General features: G+C 64.4%; 1 protein-coding gene across 1 annotated transcript; it reads right to left on the bottom strand.

Moving 5' to 3' along the window:
• Nucleotides 1–720: 720 nt before the first annotated feature.
• On the bottom strand, nt 721–12,491 carry ECEL1 (endothelin converting enzyme like 1). Its single transcript, XM_066345213.1, has 18 exons — nt 12,386–12,491; nt 10,576–11,463; nt 9,945–10,013; nt 9,728–9,838; nt 9,556–9,648; nt 9,267–9,391; nt 8,373–8,595; nt 7,711–7,809; nt 7,021–7,095; nt 6,712–6,815; nt 3,916–3,974; nt 3,792–3,843; nt 2,560–2,627; nt 2,237–2,361; nt 1,855–1,920; nt 1,433–1,528; nt 1,174–1,250; nt 721–1,060 (listed from the first exon to the last, which is right to left on the bottom strand). Exons 2-18 carry the CDS (start codon nt 11,359–11,361, stop codon nt 961–963), a joined length of 2,328 nt encoding a protein of 775 aa, XP_066201310.1. The 5' UTR covers nt 11,362–11,463; nt 12,386–12,491; the 3' UTR covers nt 721–960.
• Between the last annotated feature and the right edge of the window lie 6,251 nt (nt 12,492–18,742).

Consider the following 18,742-nt stretch of genomic DNA (forward strand, 5'->3'; position numbering starts at 1 on the left):
CCTATGGGACGGTCCTCCAGCTCCGTGCCCTCCCATCCCTGACGGGAGGCACTTCCTCCACCCCCACCCCTCCAGGCTGGCAGGACGGCCTCCATGGCACCTGGCCCGGTCCTCACATCTATGTAAGTGCGGGTCCGGGTTCCCGAGGCCCAGGATTGCTGACCGGCTGCAGGTCCCTACAGAAACTCCTCTTGGGGGAGAGGGGGAGGTGGCACCCCTCTGCTCTGCAGGGGGAGGGAGTCCAGCATCGTACTGGGGTGCAGCTCACGGGGCTGGGTGCTCTGGCGCCCACGACGCTGGGCAGGAACCGAGGCAGGAAGGGGGGGAGGAGGAAGGTGGTTGATGAAAAAGACAAGAGAGCCCGGGGAGGCAGCACAGAGGCAGCTCAGCCAAGGTCGCCGGGAGGGGACAAGGAGGTCTCTAGGGCCCCACTGGAGGCCCCTGAAGAGGCTGAGGTGACTGTACAGCAGCTTTATTGATCAGACATAGCAGCGAGAACACAGCAAAGCTGGGGCCTGGCCAGGGGCTCTGGCCACCGAGAGCCAGGTCTGGGCACCCTGGCATCCGCCCCCAGGCCCTCCTGGGGCCCAGCCTCGCCCCTGCGCCTGGTCCCCCCTGAAGTGAGGGACAGCGCGGGGCTGGGTCCTGGATGGGCTGGGAAGGCAGCTTTATTGATCAGACATAGCAGCGAGAACACAGCAAAGCTGGGGCCTGGCCAGGGGCTCTGGCCACCGAGAGCCAGGTCTGGGCACCCTGGCATCCGCCCCCAGGCCCTCCTGGGGCCCAGCCTCGCCCCTGCGCCTGGTCCCCCCTGAAGTGAGGGACAGCGCGGGGCTGGGTCCTGGATGGGCTGGGAAGGTGGGGGGCACCCAGACCGGGGCCAGGGTCAGGTCCAGCAGCCGGCAGGAGGCAATTCGTGCAGGGCGGTGGGGCGTGCAGGTGGGTGGGCAAGCGGCCGGTTCACCACACAGAGCACTTGTGGACGGGGTTCATGGGCGAGTCTTTGGGGCAATAAAAGGCCCGGCCGAACTCCTCAAACTGGGACACGCTGCCTAGCACCCTGGGGTGGGAGGAGAGACCCACAGAATGTGTGTCCCAGCTGTGCCGTCCCCCCCATGCCTGCTCCCATCCCGGACACCAGGAGGGGGGGCCCAGGCAGGTTGGTGGGCATACCTGTAGTGCTCAGGTGCGTGCTTGTCGGTCAGCACCTGCAGGTAGATGGACTGTGACCGCCGTTTGATGCACCAGTTCTGGGCCCGGGAAGGGGGTGCAGGGGAGGACGGTGGGAGATGAGGCCAGGTGTCCTCATGGCCCAAGCCCTGCCCCTCCCCCCCACACACAACCCCCCAGCACACCAGGCCTTAAGCTCCTATCAGAACCCACAGGGCCACTGCGCCCACTCCCGGCGGCTCCCAGCCCCCACGCAGCCCACCTGGGCGAAGGCAATGAAGAAGAGCTGGCTGTGTGTATACTTGAGCCGGTGCAGCGGCTGCTCCGGGCCGTGCTCCCGCACCCACTTCTGATAGGCCTGGGGGAGCCGGGCATGAGCGGTGAGGCCCACAGAGGGGTGCCCTGACCCACCCCCCACCGGCCAGCCCCGGCTCTGCACGCCTCTATCACAGCCAGGCCCCGCTCCTGCCTCCTAGTAAGGCTAGCCCCAGGCTGATGCCACCCCCTCCAGGCAGCCCTCCTCTCCAAATGAAGAGCCTGGGAGTCTCTCCTTTTCCAAGGACCCTGAGCCTCCCCATGCCAGAGGACAACGAGATAGAAAGAGGGGTCTTCGTCCCGGGTTGAGGCCCCATGAGCGCCCACCCTTCCCCCGGAGGGATTGAGAGGCAGGTCCCAGCAGCTCACATAGTAGGCCAGCTTGAGGCCCCCCATGTCTGCGATGTTCTCTCCAAGTGTGTGCTTCCCACTCACCTGCCGAGACAGGGAAAGGCCAGGGGCCACGTGGGCCGCAGAGCTCCCTCAGGCCTGGCACCCTGGGCCCTGCCCACCCCCTACCCTGCCCTCCTCTTCTCTCTCCCAGCGGGCTTGGGAGGGACTCCAACCCCTCTGAGCCCCACGGCCTTCGTGAGTCTGTGTGAACTCATCCACATGCCCGCGTGAGTGTGCACGCACCCTGGGCGCACGTGCAGGGACCCGCGCAGGGTTTGTTCACACGTGTGCAGGCACTCGGGTGTGCACGCTCCCGGGCTGTGCCGAGCTGGGCCCCAGGGAGGCCAGGGGGCCTCACCCGCTGGTTGTAGACGGTGAAGTTGTCGTAGAGGTGGACAATGCACTCGGCCTTGCGCAGGAAGCGGCTGTAGGAGGCCTCTGTCCACCAGTGCAGCAGGTTGCCCGAGCGGTCATACTGGCCCCCTGTGGGGAGCGGGCAGGCTGGGCTGAGACTGACCCTCACTCCCAGAGCCCGGGCTGGGTACTGAGTTCCTTCCTTCCCCTACCCACTAGGTCACGGGGACAGAGGGGTCCTGTGGGGCCTCAGTCAGTCCATCACCACCCTGCCCCCCACTGCCTGTCTTCCCCTCCCCCACCATCTCCTCAACCCACAGGCCTCACCCCAGTCGTCGTAGCCATGGGTCAGCTCGTGCCCGATGATGGTGCCGATGCCCCCGTAGTTCAGAGACCTGGGCCCATGGCAGCAGCGTCAAGCCCCACCTGCCTTCTGAAAGTGCCCTCGCTGCTGCCCAGGCCCCGGGAGGCCCTAGCCGGCCAGGCTAGGAGGTCACCCCGGGAGGCCCCGGGAGGCCAGGCTAGGAGGTCACCCAGGGAGGCCCCGGCCGGCCAGGCTAGGAGGTCACCCAGGGAGGCCCCGGGAGGCCAGGCTAGGAGGTCACCCAGGGAGGCCCCGGCCGGCCAGGCTAGGAGGTCACCCCGGGAGGCCCCGGGAGGCCAGGCTAGGAGGTCACCCCGGGAGGCCCCGGCCGGCCAGGCTAGGAGGTCACCCAGGGAGGCCCCGGCCGGCCAGGCTAGGAGGTCACCCAGAGAGGCCCCGGCCTCCCAGCCAGGCTAGGAGGTCACCCAGGGAGGCCCCAGCCGTCCAGGCTAGGAGTCACCCAGGGAGGCCCCGGCCGCTCAGAGAGGCTAGGAGGTCACCCAGGGAGGCCCCGGCCACCCCGGCCAGGCTAGGAGGTCACCCAGGGAGGCCCCGGCCCCCTGGAGAGGCTAGGAGGTCACCCAGGGAGGCCCCGGCCTCCCAGCCAGGCTAGGAGGTCACCCAGGGAGGCCCCGGCCTCCCAGCCAGGCTAGGAGGTCACCCAGGGAGGCCTCGGCCGGCCAGGCTAGGAGGTCACAGGGGGCCCTGGGAGGCCCCGGCCGGCCAGGCTAGGTCACCCAGGGAGGCCTCGGCTGCCCCGGCCAGGCTAGGAGGTCACCCAGGGGGGCCACAGTAGTGTCTGCCTGGTCCTGGGGCACTCCTGCCTCAGCTTCCTTGTGGCACATTCAAAGGAGCACCTGCCTTTTAGGAAATAAGCTCCGAACTGAGCTGGGGGAGGAGACAGGTGGCAGGGAGGCAGGAGGGAAACTCAGGCACATGGAATTGGGCGGTCATCCTCGTCACTGGGGTCACTCCACTTCAGAAACACCCCAGGAAACCTCACGCTAGGTGAGGGTACTGGGAACATTAAAAAGGAAAGAAGAAAAACCTACACATTTCCCTGAATAACCAGGGATGAGTTATGACTATGGGACCCAGGGGCCACGGATGCCATGGCTCCCGGACCCAGCCCAGGCTGGGGGCAGTCTGAGCAGCCCTCACCCACCTCGCAGACAAGGCCAGGTTCTGTACTCACTGTGGAAAGTCAGGGTCGTACAGGGTGGGCTGCAGGATACCAGCTGGGAACACTAAAGAAGGGTGTGGTCAGCAGGGGACCTTGCTACCTGCAAACCCCACCCCCTTCAGGACACACCCCTTACCCATCTGGTTCTTGTTGGGTAGATAGTAGGCATTGAGTGCTTGTGGCGGAAGCAGCCACCTGTGGAAGGAAACTGAGATCACCTGGAGGGCCCACGCCCTCCACTTCCCACCTCCCCACATCCTCCACCTCCCACACCCCCACACCCCACACCCCCACACCCTCCACCTCCCACACCCCCACACCCCACACCCTCCACCTCCCACACCCCCACACCCCACACCCCCACAACCTACACTTCCCATACCTCCCACACCCCCACACCCCACACCCCCACACCCTCCACCTCCCACACCCCCACACCCCACACCCCCACACCCTCCACCTCCCACACCCCCACACCCCACACCCTCCACCTCCCACACCCCCACACCCCACACCCCCACACCCTCCACCTCCCACACCCCCACACCCCACACCCTCCACCTCCCACACCCCCACACCCCACACCCCACACCCCCACACCTCCCACACCCCCACAACCTACACTTCCCATACCTCCCACACCCTCCACTTCCCACCTCCCCACATCCTCCACCTCCCACACCCCCACACCCCCACACCCCACATCCTCCACCTCCCACACCCCCACACCCCCACACCACCTCCCACACCCCTACATCCTCCACCTCCCACACCCCCACACCCCCACACCCCCACATCCTCCACCTCCCACACCCCCACACCCCCTCCCACACCCCCACACCTCCACCTCCCACACCCCCACACCCCCACACCCCCACACCCTCCCACACCCCCACACCCCCACACCCCCACATCCTCCACCTCCCACACCCCACACCCCACACCCCCACATCCTCCACCTCCCACACCCCCACACCCCACACCCCCACATCCTCCACCTCCCACACCCCCACACCCCCTCCCACACCCCCACATCCTCCACCTCCCACACCCCACACCCCCACATCCTCCACCTCCCACACCCCACACCCCACACCCCCACATCCTCCACCTCCCACACCCCACACCCCACACCCCACACCCCCACATCCTCCACCTCCCACACCCCACACCCCCACATCCTCCACCTCCCACACCCCACACCCCCACACCCTCCACCTCCCACACCCCACACCCCCACACCCCCACACCCCCACACCCCACACCCCCACACCCCACACCCCCACACCCCCACACCCCCACACCCCACACCCCCACACCCCCACACCCCACACCCTCCACCTCCCACACCCCCACACCCCACACCCCCACAACCTACACTTCCCATACCTCCCACACCCCCACACCCCACACCCCCACACCCTCCACCTCCCACACCCCCCACACCCCACACCCCCACACCCTCCACCTCCCACACCCCCACACCCCACACCCTCCACCTCCCACACCCCCACACCCCACACCCCCACACCCTCCACCTCCCACACCCCCACACCCCACACCCTCCACCTCCCACACCCCCACACCCCACACCCCACACCCCCACACCTCCCACACCCCCACAACCTACACTTCCCATACCTCCCACACCCTCCACTTCCCACCTCCCCACATCCTCCACCTCCCACACCCCCACACCCCCACACCCCCACATCCTCCACCTCCCACACCCCCACACCCCCACACCACCTCCCACACCCCTACATCCTCCACCTCCCACACCCCCACACCCCCACACCCCCACATCCTCCACCTCCCACACCCCCACACCCCCTCCCACACCCCCACACCTCCACCTCCCACACCCCCACACCCCCACACCCCCACACCCTCCCACACCCCCACACCCCCACACCCCCACATCCTCCACCTCCCACACCCCCACACCCCACACCCCCACATCCTCCACCTCCCACACCCCCACACCCCACACCCCCACATCCTCCACCTCCCACACCCCCACACCCCCACATCCTCCACCTCCCACACCCCACACCCCCACATCCTCCACCTCCCACACCCCACACCCCACACCCCCACATCCTCCACCTCCCACACCCCACACCCCACACCCCACACCCCCACATCCTCCACCTCCCACACCCCACACCCCCACATCCTCCACCTCCCACACCCCACACCCCCACACCCTCCACCTCCCACACCCCACACCCCCACACCCCCACACCCCCACACCCCACACCCCCACACCCCACACCCCCACACCCCACACCCCCACACCCCACACCCCCACACCCCCACACCCCACACCCCCACACCCCCACACCCCCACACCCCACACCTCCCACACCCCCACACCTCCCACACCCTCCACACCCCCACACCCCACACCCCCACACCCCACACCCCACACCCCCACACCCCCACACCTCCACCTCCCACACCCCCACATCCTCCACCTCCCACACCCCACACCCCCACACCCCACACCCCCACACCCCACACCCCCACATCCTCCACCTCCCACACCCCCACATCCTCCACCTCCCACACCCCCACACCCCACACCCCCACATCCTCCACCTCCCACACCCCCACATCCTCCACCTCCCACACCCCCACACCCCACACCCCCACACCCCACACCCCCACACCCCCACACCTCCACCTCCCCACCTCCTAGCCAACTTCCCGACTGTTCTGCGGTCCAGCTTACAGCCGTGCCCTGGGCCTCCTCAGCTGACCCCTGATGATCCTCAACCCTAACAAACCCCTCCCACGACCCGCCCAGGCCTTGTGCCCCGCCCCAGCATGGCATGAGGCAGTCTGCCCAGCAGCCTCCTGGCTTTGGGAAGGTGCCCACTCCCCATGGCATGGCCCTGCCCGCCCCAGCTCCGGGCCAGGCACTCACGCCGACTTGTCCACCTCCTGCCGGATCTTCTTGACGGACAGCTGGATGCTGAAGCGGATGCTGTTTAAGATGTTCTTGAAGTAGGTCTTCTCGTGAACCTCGAACTGCACGGGGACAGGCGGCGCTCAGCAGCGGGCCGGGCGGGGCCGGACCAAGCCGTGCCGGCCACGGGCCCCCCTGAGTTCCACCAGCTGAGGGCTGGCTGCAGCCCCTTCTCTGCAGAGGCGGCGGGCTCTCTGGGTTCTCAGGAGGAGCCCGAAGAAGCCCAGTTGGTCATGATGGGCAGAACCAGGCCGGGGGCAGGCCCACCTCATACTCCTTGTCCACGGCCTCGGGTTTGAGCAGGAAGTCAGGGTAGCCCACCATCACCATCATGTACTGGAGCTGCGGTGGAGAGGGCAGTGAGCGGGCCAGGGCCTCGGGGAACACACCCACCAAGAAGAAAACTCTAGTTCCAGCTTAGGGGCGGGGCTCAAGGATCAAGGACAGAGGGCTGGGTGGTGCCAACTCCATAAACAGCATCTTTGTCTTTTTTTTTTTTTTTTTGTATTTTTCCGAAGTTGGAAACGGGGAGGCAGTCAGACAGACTCCCGCATGCGCCCGACCGGGATCCACCCGGCACGCCCACCAGGGGGCGACGCTCTGCCCATCTGGGGCGTTGCTCTGCTGCAACCAGAGCCATTCTAGTGCCTGAGGCAGAGGCCATGGAGCCATCCTCAACGCCCATGCCAACTTTTTGCTCCAACAAAGCCTTGGCTGCGGGAGGGGAAGAGAGAGACAGAGAGGAAGGAGGGGGGGTTGGAGAAGCAAATGGGCGCTTCTCCTGTGTGCCCTGGCCGGGAATCGAACCCGGGACTCCTGCATGCCAGGCCGACGCTCTACCACTGAGCCAACCGGCCAGGGCTAGCATCTTTGTCTTTTTTCTTATCCCAGTGTCAGGCACACGACAGGCGCTCGGTAAGTGTGGAACCAACAACTAAGGCCAGGACAGCACGTCACCTTGGCCCGGGCAGCCGCCTTGGTCTCGGCGTCCATCCAGTCCAGCTCCTCCAGGCGCTGGCCCAAGATGTACTTGATGTCTTCCACCAGCTGCTGCACCTGCAGGGTCAGCTCTCCAGGGTCAACCGGGAGGGCTTAGCTCTGGGCCCCAGCACCTGGCATGAGGGGTCCCTAATCATTCAGCACCACTTCCTAGGCTCAGGGCTGGTGCTGAGCACCAAGGGGAGACCGTGGCGGTGGGGACCCAGATCCTGTGCCCCGACAAAAAAAACACAAACAACTCCCAGTTTAGAAAAGGCCAAGCTGCCCCAGCAGTGATCACATATTTTCCTAAGGCCATGCCTCCTGAGCATGGCAGAGAAAGGTGGGCAGGAGCTTGGTGGGGAGGTCCTCCTGTGGCTGACAAACCAGGTAGGCTTCCTGGAGAAGGAGGCTTGGTGAAAGCAGCATGGAACCTCCGAGAGGGCAGAGCCCTAAGCTGCCTCGGGCTGCAGGGGGATGTGCAGGGCCCCCCATCCTTAGACCAAGGCTGTGCAAGGACCCCAAGCCCAGTGCAGCACCCCCCCCCAAGCCCAGGGCAGCACCCCCACCCCAAGCCCAGGGCAGCACCCCCACCCCAAGCCCAGGGCAGCACCCCCACCCCAAGCCCAGGGCAGCCTGACCTTGGCCTTGCTGGCAGCTGAGAAGTGCTCGTGTACAAAGAGGGCGCCAAGAGCCATGCCAAAGTGGCGGTTGGCTTGGCCCAGGCAGACACGGGCCAGCTCCTGGGGCTTGTCGCTGCCTTCCATCTCGCGTGCCAGTTCATGCAGCGCCTCTCGAAACGGCGGTGACAGATGTTCACTCAGAACCACCACCACGCGCCACACCAGGTAGTTGTGCAGGATCCTGAGGGCCAGGTAGAGCAGCTGGGTATCCAGACAGGCTCACCGGCTTAGGCTAACTGAGAGCACCACCCGGCGCCACCCACACTCCCAAGCCTGGGCTTGGACCTAGCAGGATCTCCTGGGCCCTGACCCCAGGAGGGAGGGTCATTCCAGGCACGTGGAGGCAGAGCCTGGAGCAGCCTAGTCAGGGAAAAGGGCTGGCTCCACACACAGCCGGACGTGCCTCTGGCCACCGAGCAGAGCACCCGATGGTGGTGGGTCACGGGCCACCTTGCTATGGGGTGGGAGAGGGGCACTTCGGGTGACTGGCCGCCTAAGAGCTAGCCTTGAGGGGCCTCTGCCCTCCCCAAGGTGGGCAGAGAGCAGGGAGGCTTTCCCCAAGGTGGTCCTGGGGTGACACTTGCCCTTTCTGACATCCAGACCCACTCAAGCCTCCCTGTCCCCAGATGAGCAAACTGCGACTCAGGAAGCTCCCAGCCCTGCTCAGGGTTCCACAGAGGAGGTGAGGAAAGCCACATCTGAACTTAGGGACCAGGACTCCCACTCCAGTGCTCCTCACAGGCCTCCCCGGTGTGGCTCCTGCACGGAGCTGGCGGTGGAAATTCAAAGCTCACCAAGAAGATGACCTGGGATGCAGGGGCGGGGCCTGGGGTGGGTGACTGGCAGCTGTACCTTCGGGGCGTGGAGCGGATAAGCTGGGACACCTGCTGCATGTAGTCCGTGGCCAGCAGCACCACTTCCTCATCCTCCGAGAAGTCCTCCTGGAAGATCTGGCCCAGCAGCCACTTCCACTGCAGCTGTGGGGCATGGGTGGGCACAGTGGGGCCGGGTGCAGCAGGGACCACGGGAGACGGGGAGGGGTTCCAGGAGATACAGCAAGAGGACCCAGGAGTCCTGGAGAGGGGCTGACCCAGGACTTCCAGGGTCAGCACCGTCCCCACCAGGGCCAGACCACACTCACATGGGGGGTGATCTTCTGCAACTGTCCCAGTGTCACCTTGTTGTACATGGAGCTGACGTCCCGGCGGAGATCATCGTACTCGGACACTGTGATCTGGAGCGGAGATCGGGTTGGCCCAGCCCTGTCTGGCGGTCCCCTCCCCCACCCAGCCCACGGCAGTCCCCCCGCTCACATTGGCCAGCTGCTGCTCCAGCTGCAGGATCTCCTGGGCCTTCTGCTCCACGGCGTCGGCACCCAGGAGGCTGAGCAGGCGCTCCATGAACACCCGGTACGCCGCCAGGATCTGCACCAGGGCCGGGCACGTCAACGGTGGGGGTCAGTGCTAGATGCGGGTCCGTGCCTCCTGGAGCCCCGGGCCTGCCCTGCCAGCCCACCCCAGGCCCCCACACCTTCTCACTCTCTTCATCCTGCGCTAAGTACAGGGTCCTCTCTGGCAGGGTGAGCCCATCCTGGTCAATCTGCGGGGAGAGTTGGGGGTCAGAGGTCAGCAAGCCAAGTTCAGGCAAACAGACTGAATTTCACTCCAATGTCCAAACAGGGAAGACATCCACTGTCTCAGCCTAGGGCCACAAACACAATAACCCAATAACCATTCCATCTATACAGAGAAAAGGATGTGGAAGCCCCCACCCCTACTGGTCTAGCCTGGAACTGAGAGGAGGTCCCGCCCCCAATTCCCCCCACCCCGCACCCCCCAAGCCTTCGCTTTCCCCACCTGTGAGGGGCCATTTGGGGGCCCCAGAATCCGGCCTGCCCCAGCCCCACAGGGCTCCAGGACACACACCTTCCTCCGTGCTCTCACAGCCTGTCAGACGGCTGGAAAATTGGAGCTCCCGCGGCTCCGCTAAACACCGCAATTACTCGAGGGAAATTACTTGTGCCCTCCTCCCGCGTTCTGCCAGCACACGCTCCCCTCCTTTTCTCTCCCCTCCCCTTCTGCGCGGGTCTCTGGGATGCGGGGGCCGTGCGCCTCGGGTCCCTGGCCGCCAGAGGGGAGCCTGGAGCGCCGGGAACACTCACGCGGATGACGTAGCGTGAGGAGTTCCTGTCGTCCAGGCTGACCGTGAGTGAGAAGAGCGCGGCGGCGCTGTACACGCCCTGCGCCTTGTACAGCAGCCGGTTGAGATCCCAGCGCGCTGCGGCTCCCGGGCGCTCGGCGGCACCACCCAGGTCCCAGCCACCGCAGTCCTCGATGACCTCAAGCATGGGCCTGGGGCCGAGCCTCTCGATCTCGCGCATGTCGAGGCACGAGCGGAAGAAGGCGCGTACTTTGCGCTGAGCCGCGCCACCCGGCCCACCCGCAGGCCGCGCCAGCAGGCGCCGTAGGCGCTCCTCGTTTTGCTCGCCGATGGCCGCGATGGTGCCGTACGTGAGCTTGTCGTCGGGGATGGCGTGGCGCCGTAGCCAGCCTCCGCACGCAAAGGAGTAGAAGTCCTGACACGGGTCTATGCTGGTGTCCAGGTTGGCGGCCAGGAAGCGGGCGGCGCGCGCGAAGGCCTTGCGCTCCGGACAGCCCTCGGAGCAGGCGCCGCTGCCCGCTGCGCCCGGGCCCAGGTACTTGAGCGCCAGCATGGCGGCCAGGATGGCGCAGAGGCCGGCGGCAAACACCAGCCCGGACAGCAGGCACACTTCGCGCCGGTTCCAGCGTGGCAGACCGGCCCGGACCCCGGTGGCGCTACGCCCAGCGCCCAACGGGAACCCGGGGGGCAGCGAGGTCCCGCGCGCGCCCCCTGTGCCGCACCGGCTAACGTACTTGACCTCCTGGAACTCGTCATAGTGCGCAGTCATCGAATATGGGGCCTCCATGGCGCTTCTGACACCACCCCGCGGTCCTTAGCGATCTCGGCTACAGAAGGCACCCGGCCGCCGGCCTCCTGGCTGGCCTCCGCATGGCCCTCGGGGCCGCAGCTGCAGGAAGGGTAGGCATAGGGTTAGAGAGGAACTGGGACCCGACGGGGCCCACGAGCACAACGGAAAGGGATGCATGCAGGCCTAGATCCAGAGGCTGAAAGTCACCCGAGTCCCCAACAGCGAGCAGGCTGAGCGGCAGGCCTCCCTGCGCCATTGGGAGAGCGAGAGAAGGGGAGGCTCAGCGTGGCCACCACCTCCTGCTTGCGGAGTGGCGTCCTTTGACCTGTTTCTCTCTCCCTGAACACCTCTGCCCGTGGCAGGTTGGGAGGCCTCTGGTGGAAAACTGGGAGTACCCGGCACAGGGCCTGGCACGTAGTAGGCCTTCAATTAAAGGCTGTTTCTCTTCCTTTTGCCTTTCTTGTTCACGACCTACTACAGCCAAGTCCAGGTGGGGGAGGGGGAAAGCAGAGGCTGGAGAAAGGAGGCGCGGCCAGGGGCTCGTCTATGCGGACCCTGAAGCCGCCTTCGCTCCCTTACTGGAACTAGACGTTCACGAAAGCGACTGGAAAACCAAACTTTGCTCTCGCGGATGTCACTAGGGCCACCCTCGAGCCCCTTTCCCAAGCGTAGCGCGCCGTCCGGCCCCGGAAGGGGTGAGGAACCCCCGACGGCCCTAAGAACCTGGACCCAGTACCGTCCCAGGCTACTCCCGGCTTCAACAGGTTCTCCCCGGAACCCAAACTTGGGCGAAGTTTCACCCCTGGCGCGGAGGGAGCCGACCCCGCGCTCCCGGAGCTCTGGGCGCTGAGCCTCCCGCGCTGCGCCGCGCGGCCCGCGGAGCAGGAGAGCCGAGCCCGGGAGTCGCAGCCGCAGCCGGAGCCAGAACTGCGAAGACGCAGACAAAGCCCAGAGGCTCGCCGCGGCGGCGAAGGTGGCTGCGTTGGTGGTCGCGGCAGGAAAAGACTCGAGTGCCACTTACCCATCAGGTGCGCGCCCGGGCCGAGCGGGACCAGCGGAGGTCGAGCTCGAGCCTTAGCTCGAGCCGGAGCCGGAGCCGGAGCGGGGCGGCTGCCGCTCTCTCCGTGCGCCCGCCGCCTTTTCTGCCGCCGCGCCGCGCTGCGCAGCCCGCCGGCCCCGAGGGAGGGGGCGCGCGGGCGGCTCCACCCTCCTCCGCCCGCCCCCCTCGCCCCCTCCTTCCTCCTGCCTCCATCCTGGCTACCTGTCAGCTTGGTGGCAGCTCGGGGACGGGGACGACTGCTGCGGGGACACGCTCCCGAGGGTCTTGCACCGACTCGGGGCTGGGGAATTCCAGTCGCAACTGCGTCCCGGAAAGAGTGAGGGCTCCTGCTAATTCAGGAAGGGGTTCTCTCTCCCCGATCCCATGCCCCCACTCGGAGCTGCCCACCAGCCCGTCAGTAAGGGGCTCAGGCTGGAGATGGGTCGTCCCAGCAGAGCCCACAGGCCTGGAGCACTGAGCGCCCAAGGAGGACTCTCGGAAAAGCTGCAGGATGTGCGTTTACAGCGCCGGGCGCTGAGCGGACTTCAGTAAGGGGATTCCTGGTCCTTCGGTTTAGCCCGGCATCCCAGCCCTCCCCGAGGACGTCTGTGATTTTGGTTGCCTGTGCAACCCTCCCCCAGGCCTGGTGGAGGGAGAGCCCTGGAGGCTGCTGCAGGAAGGGGGGGCCTCAGGGGTGAGACAGTGCCCCTCATTCTGAGCCTTGACTGGTCTTGACACGTTTGGCTCAGGAACCCCCTGCCAGAGAGGAAGAGAAGAACTGGAGAGTGAAGAAGAGCCCACCCTGCTGGAGACAGAAAGGGAGGCTGCGGCTCTGTCCTGCAGCCTGTCCTCAGGCAGGCCCCGGGCGCCAGGACCCTGGTATGTGGACTGGTGGGAGGACAGGGTAGGAGTGGGGGGGACCGTGGCTTTATCCACGCCCTACCTTCTTCCCCTACAACTTGCTTTTTAATGTGGGCCCTCCCTGCCATGGCTCCCAGCCTCCGGGCAGAGCCCCCTTCTGCCTGGTTCACCACGGTACCCAGAGCCTGGCCCATGCGGGGCATAGGGAACGCTGAGCTTTCTGGATGAATGCTACTGTTTGTTTCTGGAGTCTCTGCTTCCTCTGCCCTGCCCTCGCTACCTCCTCTGCTTCCCGGGTCCCTGGCCGGGAACCCCACAGAGCACCAGCACTCCCAGGCCTGCAGGGCCGGCCTGAACAGTATTTGATAGCTTACGACTGCCGTGGAGCCCCACCTGCTAGAACTGATGACAAAACAAGGACTCAAAGGACCCAGTGCCCCGTCCCCTCCCTGGGGCTTCTCTTCAGCCCAGCCACTGGGCCCCTGGCCCTGAGTGGCCAGCTCTGTCTCCAGTGTGCCTAACTCGTGTCTGTCCGTCTGTCCTTCTCTGAGCCATCACTCTGCATACTCTCTGCCTCCATCTCTGGCGATCCCAGGGTCCTCGTCTGCCCCTCACATTCTTCTTGGGTCCAATTAATTCTACAGAAGAGAGGTGGAATTATGTAAAATGCGGTGATTCCGTGGGGGAGGGGGAAGGGAGGACAGGGCGGTGGCAAAGTGGCTCTTTGTGCTTTTAATCTGCATTTTTCCCCTCCACGTTTTGTCTTCAGGAGGATAATTTTCCAGCCTTTTCAGGCCCTGATTGGTATCATTTCTCCAGCAATGACAGCTTTTATTTTCCCCGAAATGAATGCCGTGAAATTTCCAAGAAATATAAAAATGGATATTGTCTCAGGGAGCCGACTGTCTTCCAACAGGAAAGCAGAAAGGCGCAAAGGCAAACATGCTTCCTCAGGGACCCTGTGCCAGCCACCGCGGGGCGGGCGCCCAGGCCCTCAGCCCTCCTAGACCCTCCGGCCTCCGGGGTCAGCTGTCTGAACCTTCTCCTGGCCGTGCCTCTCGGGGACCCAGCTGCCGTGGACCGGTCTGTCTGTTCACCACCCCACTCCTGGGCCGGGAGGCTCCAGCGTGCCTGCTCTGTGCAGCACCGCGCCCCTCACCCAGCCCTGAGCTCAGCAGCCAGCCCCCACCCCGGGATGGGCCCATGACCCCTCACCTCAGTCCCAGTGACCCTACACGCCCACCAATAAGGGCGAGCAGGCCTCGTCTCCTTTGCTCCTCCACCCCTTCTCGGGGTGAGTGGAGCTCCCTCACTCTCTTTTTGAGGCTTCTGGAGCTCTTCCATCCTCTCCCCCCCCCCCGAATAACACACACACATTGTCAAGGTGACCCCTGAGGACAAGAGAATGACTGGACACAGCAGCTTCCAGCCAAGCCCTGAGTGGGGCCCCTGGATGCCCCAGCTTGGGGCGGGGGGCAGGAGCGAGGGAGCCTGGGCCAGAGCTGCCTTGGAAGAAGAAGGCCCGAGGGATACAGAGGACAGGGGTTAGGGCTTCTGGTCAGCTCCCGAACCCCTCACTTACACCTCTTCCCTGACCATGGCCAAGACCCCAGCCCCCAGCCCCCCTGCCAGGATGTGAGTCTGGGTAGGGGTGCAGAGCAGTCCCAACCCACTGGGCGCAGCAGTCCTCATGCTGATGCCTCCCCCCTACTGAGCTCTCACCAAGTGAGGTGCTGGGTGCCTCACTCCAAGGGGTGGGGGCTACCATCATTTTAGGAGAGACAGAGAGAAGGGGGGAGGAGCAGGAAGCATCAGCTCTCATATGTACTTTGCTCAGGCCAGCCCAGGGATTCGAACCGGTGACCTCAGCATTCTGGTCGACACTTTACCCACTGCGCCACCACAGGTCAGGCCTGCTCAGATGCATTTGTGTGCCTCTTTGGCATGCCCAGGTTAGAGGACTGACTGGGCCCCCATCTGCCTGCTGCCTGACCCCCTCGGGAGCTGAGCCAGAGCCCTGCCTCTGCTCTGAGAGACCCCCCCAGCGCCCAGCCAGCCCTCGCTCCCCAGCACTGGTAGCTCTGCGGTCTCTCTGTGCCCTGGAAAACATCCCCCCACCAGCTCCCTGTCCTCTGCCCGGCCTCCCAAGGCTCTTCCCATCTATTATTCACGGCACAGAATGGATTTTTAATTTGAGGAATGAAATGACTCTCCCAAGTGGCTGGGGTGGCAGGGAGGGGGTGGCGAGGGCTGGAGCCACGACGCGGCCACTCTGCTGCTGACTCAGGCTCTTACTGGAAATCTGGGTGCCCACAGCAGACCTGGGGATGCTAAAGGCCCACATACCGCACCGCTCAGCTTGTGCCTTCATTCTACCCTGTTGCTGTGCCCCCATTGCTATGACCAGAGTGGGTGAATGGGTACCCATAAGTCTTGCCTGAGCAGTGGATTCGGCTCCTGGCCAGGCACAGGGCTAGGGAGGGGTGGGCCCTGTGCTCTGCTTAAATCAGAGTCTTGCACCTCAAAGGCTCCCGGGCCTGGTCCATCTCCTCCCCAAACTTGCTGGACCTCACTGGTTTTAAGAGTCTCCCCTGTACAGAGCCCTAGCTGAGCCACTCTGCTAGGTCCCAATGCCATGGGATGCCAGTTCCAGCCTGGACGGCTGTCCTGGCCTCCTCACTGGGCTCTGGCTCCCAGCACCCTCCCCCCCATTCATCATGATAGAATTCACACACCTAACATGGCCCACAAGGCAGTGGGCTCTTTCCCGTCCTTCTCTGCCCACCCCCTACCTCTACCTCTTTCTCCTTTTGGTCACTCTGATCTAGTTTCAATTCCCAGAACTCAGTTGGCTCCCACACAGCTCGGGGGCTTAGCACTTACTGTTCCAGCTGCCTGGAACACCCCTGTCCCATCACCTCTTCTGTTGGCTAGTTGCCCCTCATTCTTCTTGGGACGTCAGCCTTGCTGTCTGGTCTGCGGAAGCCTCTGTGGATTGCGGACTTACCCTCCGTGGGCTCCTGCTACACTTCCTGCCCTTCGATCAACTGTGTAGCCCACAGTCTGGCACAGACAATGTATCCGATAGATGTGGACCAATCCGACACCGCAGGGGGTGGCTCATGGAATCCTCTGTGCTAAGTCTCCCCCAGGGTACGGTCAGGCTTTACACCACGCTCAGCACCTCCACCGACACACCTGCCCAGGTGAGCATCTAGGCTCTTGTGGGAATCTCTTTTTTAACTACATACATACATACATACATACATTACATACTGTTTGGTGCCTTGTCCCCATAGGTCTACACCAGTGTTTCCCCAGACGGAGTCTTCAGCATCACCGTTCCTAACTAAAGGACACTTTGATTGGATTGATCACACCTGTATGGTCTCCAAATCCTGAGGCTGTCCTGCCTCTCTCTTGCTCCGGAGCCCTGTCCAGGGGAGGCTGTGCCCCGGGGAGGGCCGTGGCCCGAGTCTGCCCTCTGGCCCCGGAGGGCGCCTGGACGCGCCTGCGCGGAAGCTCGCCGCACGCCAGCGCAGCCTTCACCGTTGCTCCTCTTCTGCCTTCGGTACATTGGTACCGAGTCCTGGTTTCCCGGCCTTAGAACGGCTTCTCGCTTCTCGCTTCCGCCCCTTCCTGCTCCGTCCTCCCTACCTCGGGCCCTCAGTCCTCCCTTTCTTACCAGAGGAAGGGGGTCTCTCCCCCTTACACCCCCCACAGCACGGCTGCATCCTGCCCATTCCTGCCCCACACCCTCTCTGCCCCTCCTCATGGCTTCCGAGTCCTCCCCTGTGTGGCCTCAGACCCCTGTCCAGCCACCTGGCTCACTGTCCCCCGAGTGTCCCTCCTCCACTAGGGATTGCATCCTCACCTCTGTGCCTTTGTTCAAGCCACCCCCTTAGTCTAAATGCCTTGCTCCCCCCTCCTGCCCTTCTTTAGGTCTGTGTCTAGCTCCCAGAATCCCCTGGTAATCCTATGGCTACCCTGGTCCCCACCCAGGGACCCTGCCTGAGGGCCTCTCCCCACAGGGAGGGATGGGTGCCCCTGGGGAGCCCAGCCTGGAGCCTGCCGCGCGGCCTGGGCTGGAGGGAGCAGGCCCCACTGCAGTCTGGGTGGGCACTCCCTAGGTGCCGTGCTGTGTCAGGCTCTCTGCCTGCTTCACCACACTGAGTCTCCCAGTAGCTCCCCAAGGGGGCTGTGCTGTTGCCTCAGTTTACACCAGAGGAAACAGATCCAGAGAAGGAGAGAAGCTGCCCAAGTTCACCCAGCTCACTAGTACTGAAGCTGAGATTCGAACCCATGTCTGCTGCATTCAGGGTCTCAGGGACATGCACACTATGGGCTGGGGACAGAAAGGACAGCTCTGCAGGGGGAAAAACAGGGCCCTCAGAATCAAAGCAAAAGCAACACAGAGCCCAGCTCTGACCTTAGCCCAGGAGCTGTGTTGGGGGCGATGACTCTGGGGGTGAGCCGGGGCTAGCAGGTGCCAAGGCTGGCTTTGTCCAGAGACCTTGGGGGGAATCCCAGGGCCTACAGCTGGCCCTTGACCTCCCTCATGGTCTTTTTCTCAGTTCCTTTGGGACCCCGTATTTTTCCATTGCCCTGGCCTTTTTGCCCAGCTTGAGTGGCCAGGTCTCAACCACAATTGACAGGTTGGAGACGGGGCCAGGTGGTGGCCATGGTGGGTGGAGAGGTGACGGGTGCAGAGGTGGAGGCCTGTGGGCCTCCAGCTCTGACAGCCAGACCCCTTGGGTTCCCCATTTGATGGACAGGCCATGACAGGCCTCTAAGCTCCTAATGCAAGATGCAAATAAGGCCACAGGGGCTGTGGGGATATAGGCAGGTAGACCCCTTCCAGTCAGGGACACTACCGACCCTTGCCTGGGACTACCAAGGGAGGGAGGAGACTTGGGATGGGCAAAGTCTAGAGAAGGCAGTGGGACCCAGAGGGCCTCCTCCTTGTCCCCCAGGGTTACAGGGAGGTCCCCTCCCCAGCACTCCCTCATCATTTCAAGTGATTGGCGCTGAAGGGGGTCGTTAGCTAATTAAAGCTAGGAGAGCGAGCAGGGCTGCAGAGGGAAGGAGACAGAGGGCTCAGAGGGACTCAGGGGGCCCTGGCCCTGGGTGGAGCCTCCTGCTACGCTTGATCTTAGCCACAAGCCGAGGGCAATGGTGGGGCCTCTTTCTAGACTGTGTTTTGGAGGGGAGCGTCATCAGAGTCCTCAGAGTGGAACTGTGGGATCGAGGACAGGGGCGTCTGGTTTGGAGGTCCCATCCAATGCTGTATGTCACTGTGAACCCCCATGCCCACCTCTGCCTACTGCCAGCCCGCCCCAGGGTTGGGGGCTGGGGTGATGGGTGACGAGGGTTCCCACCGACATCCTGTGCACCCTGTGGAGGCGGTGATAGGGCAGATCTGAAGGGGCAAGAGGAGGCCCCAACAGGAAGCCGGGCTGCCCAGTCTGCCCTGCCCTC

Source organism: Saccopteryx leptura, chromosome 7 (assembly GCF_036850995.1).
Source record: "Saccopteryx leptura isolate mSacLep1 chromosome 7, mSacLep1_pri_phased_curated, whole genome shotgun sequence".
Taxonomy (NCBI): Eukaryota; Metazoa; Chordata; class Mammalia; order Chiroptera; family Emballonuridae; genus Saccopteryx; species Saccopteryx leptura.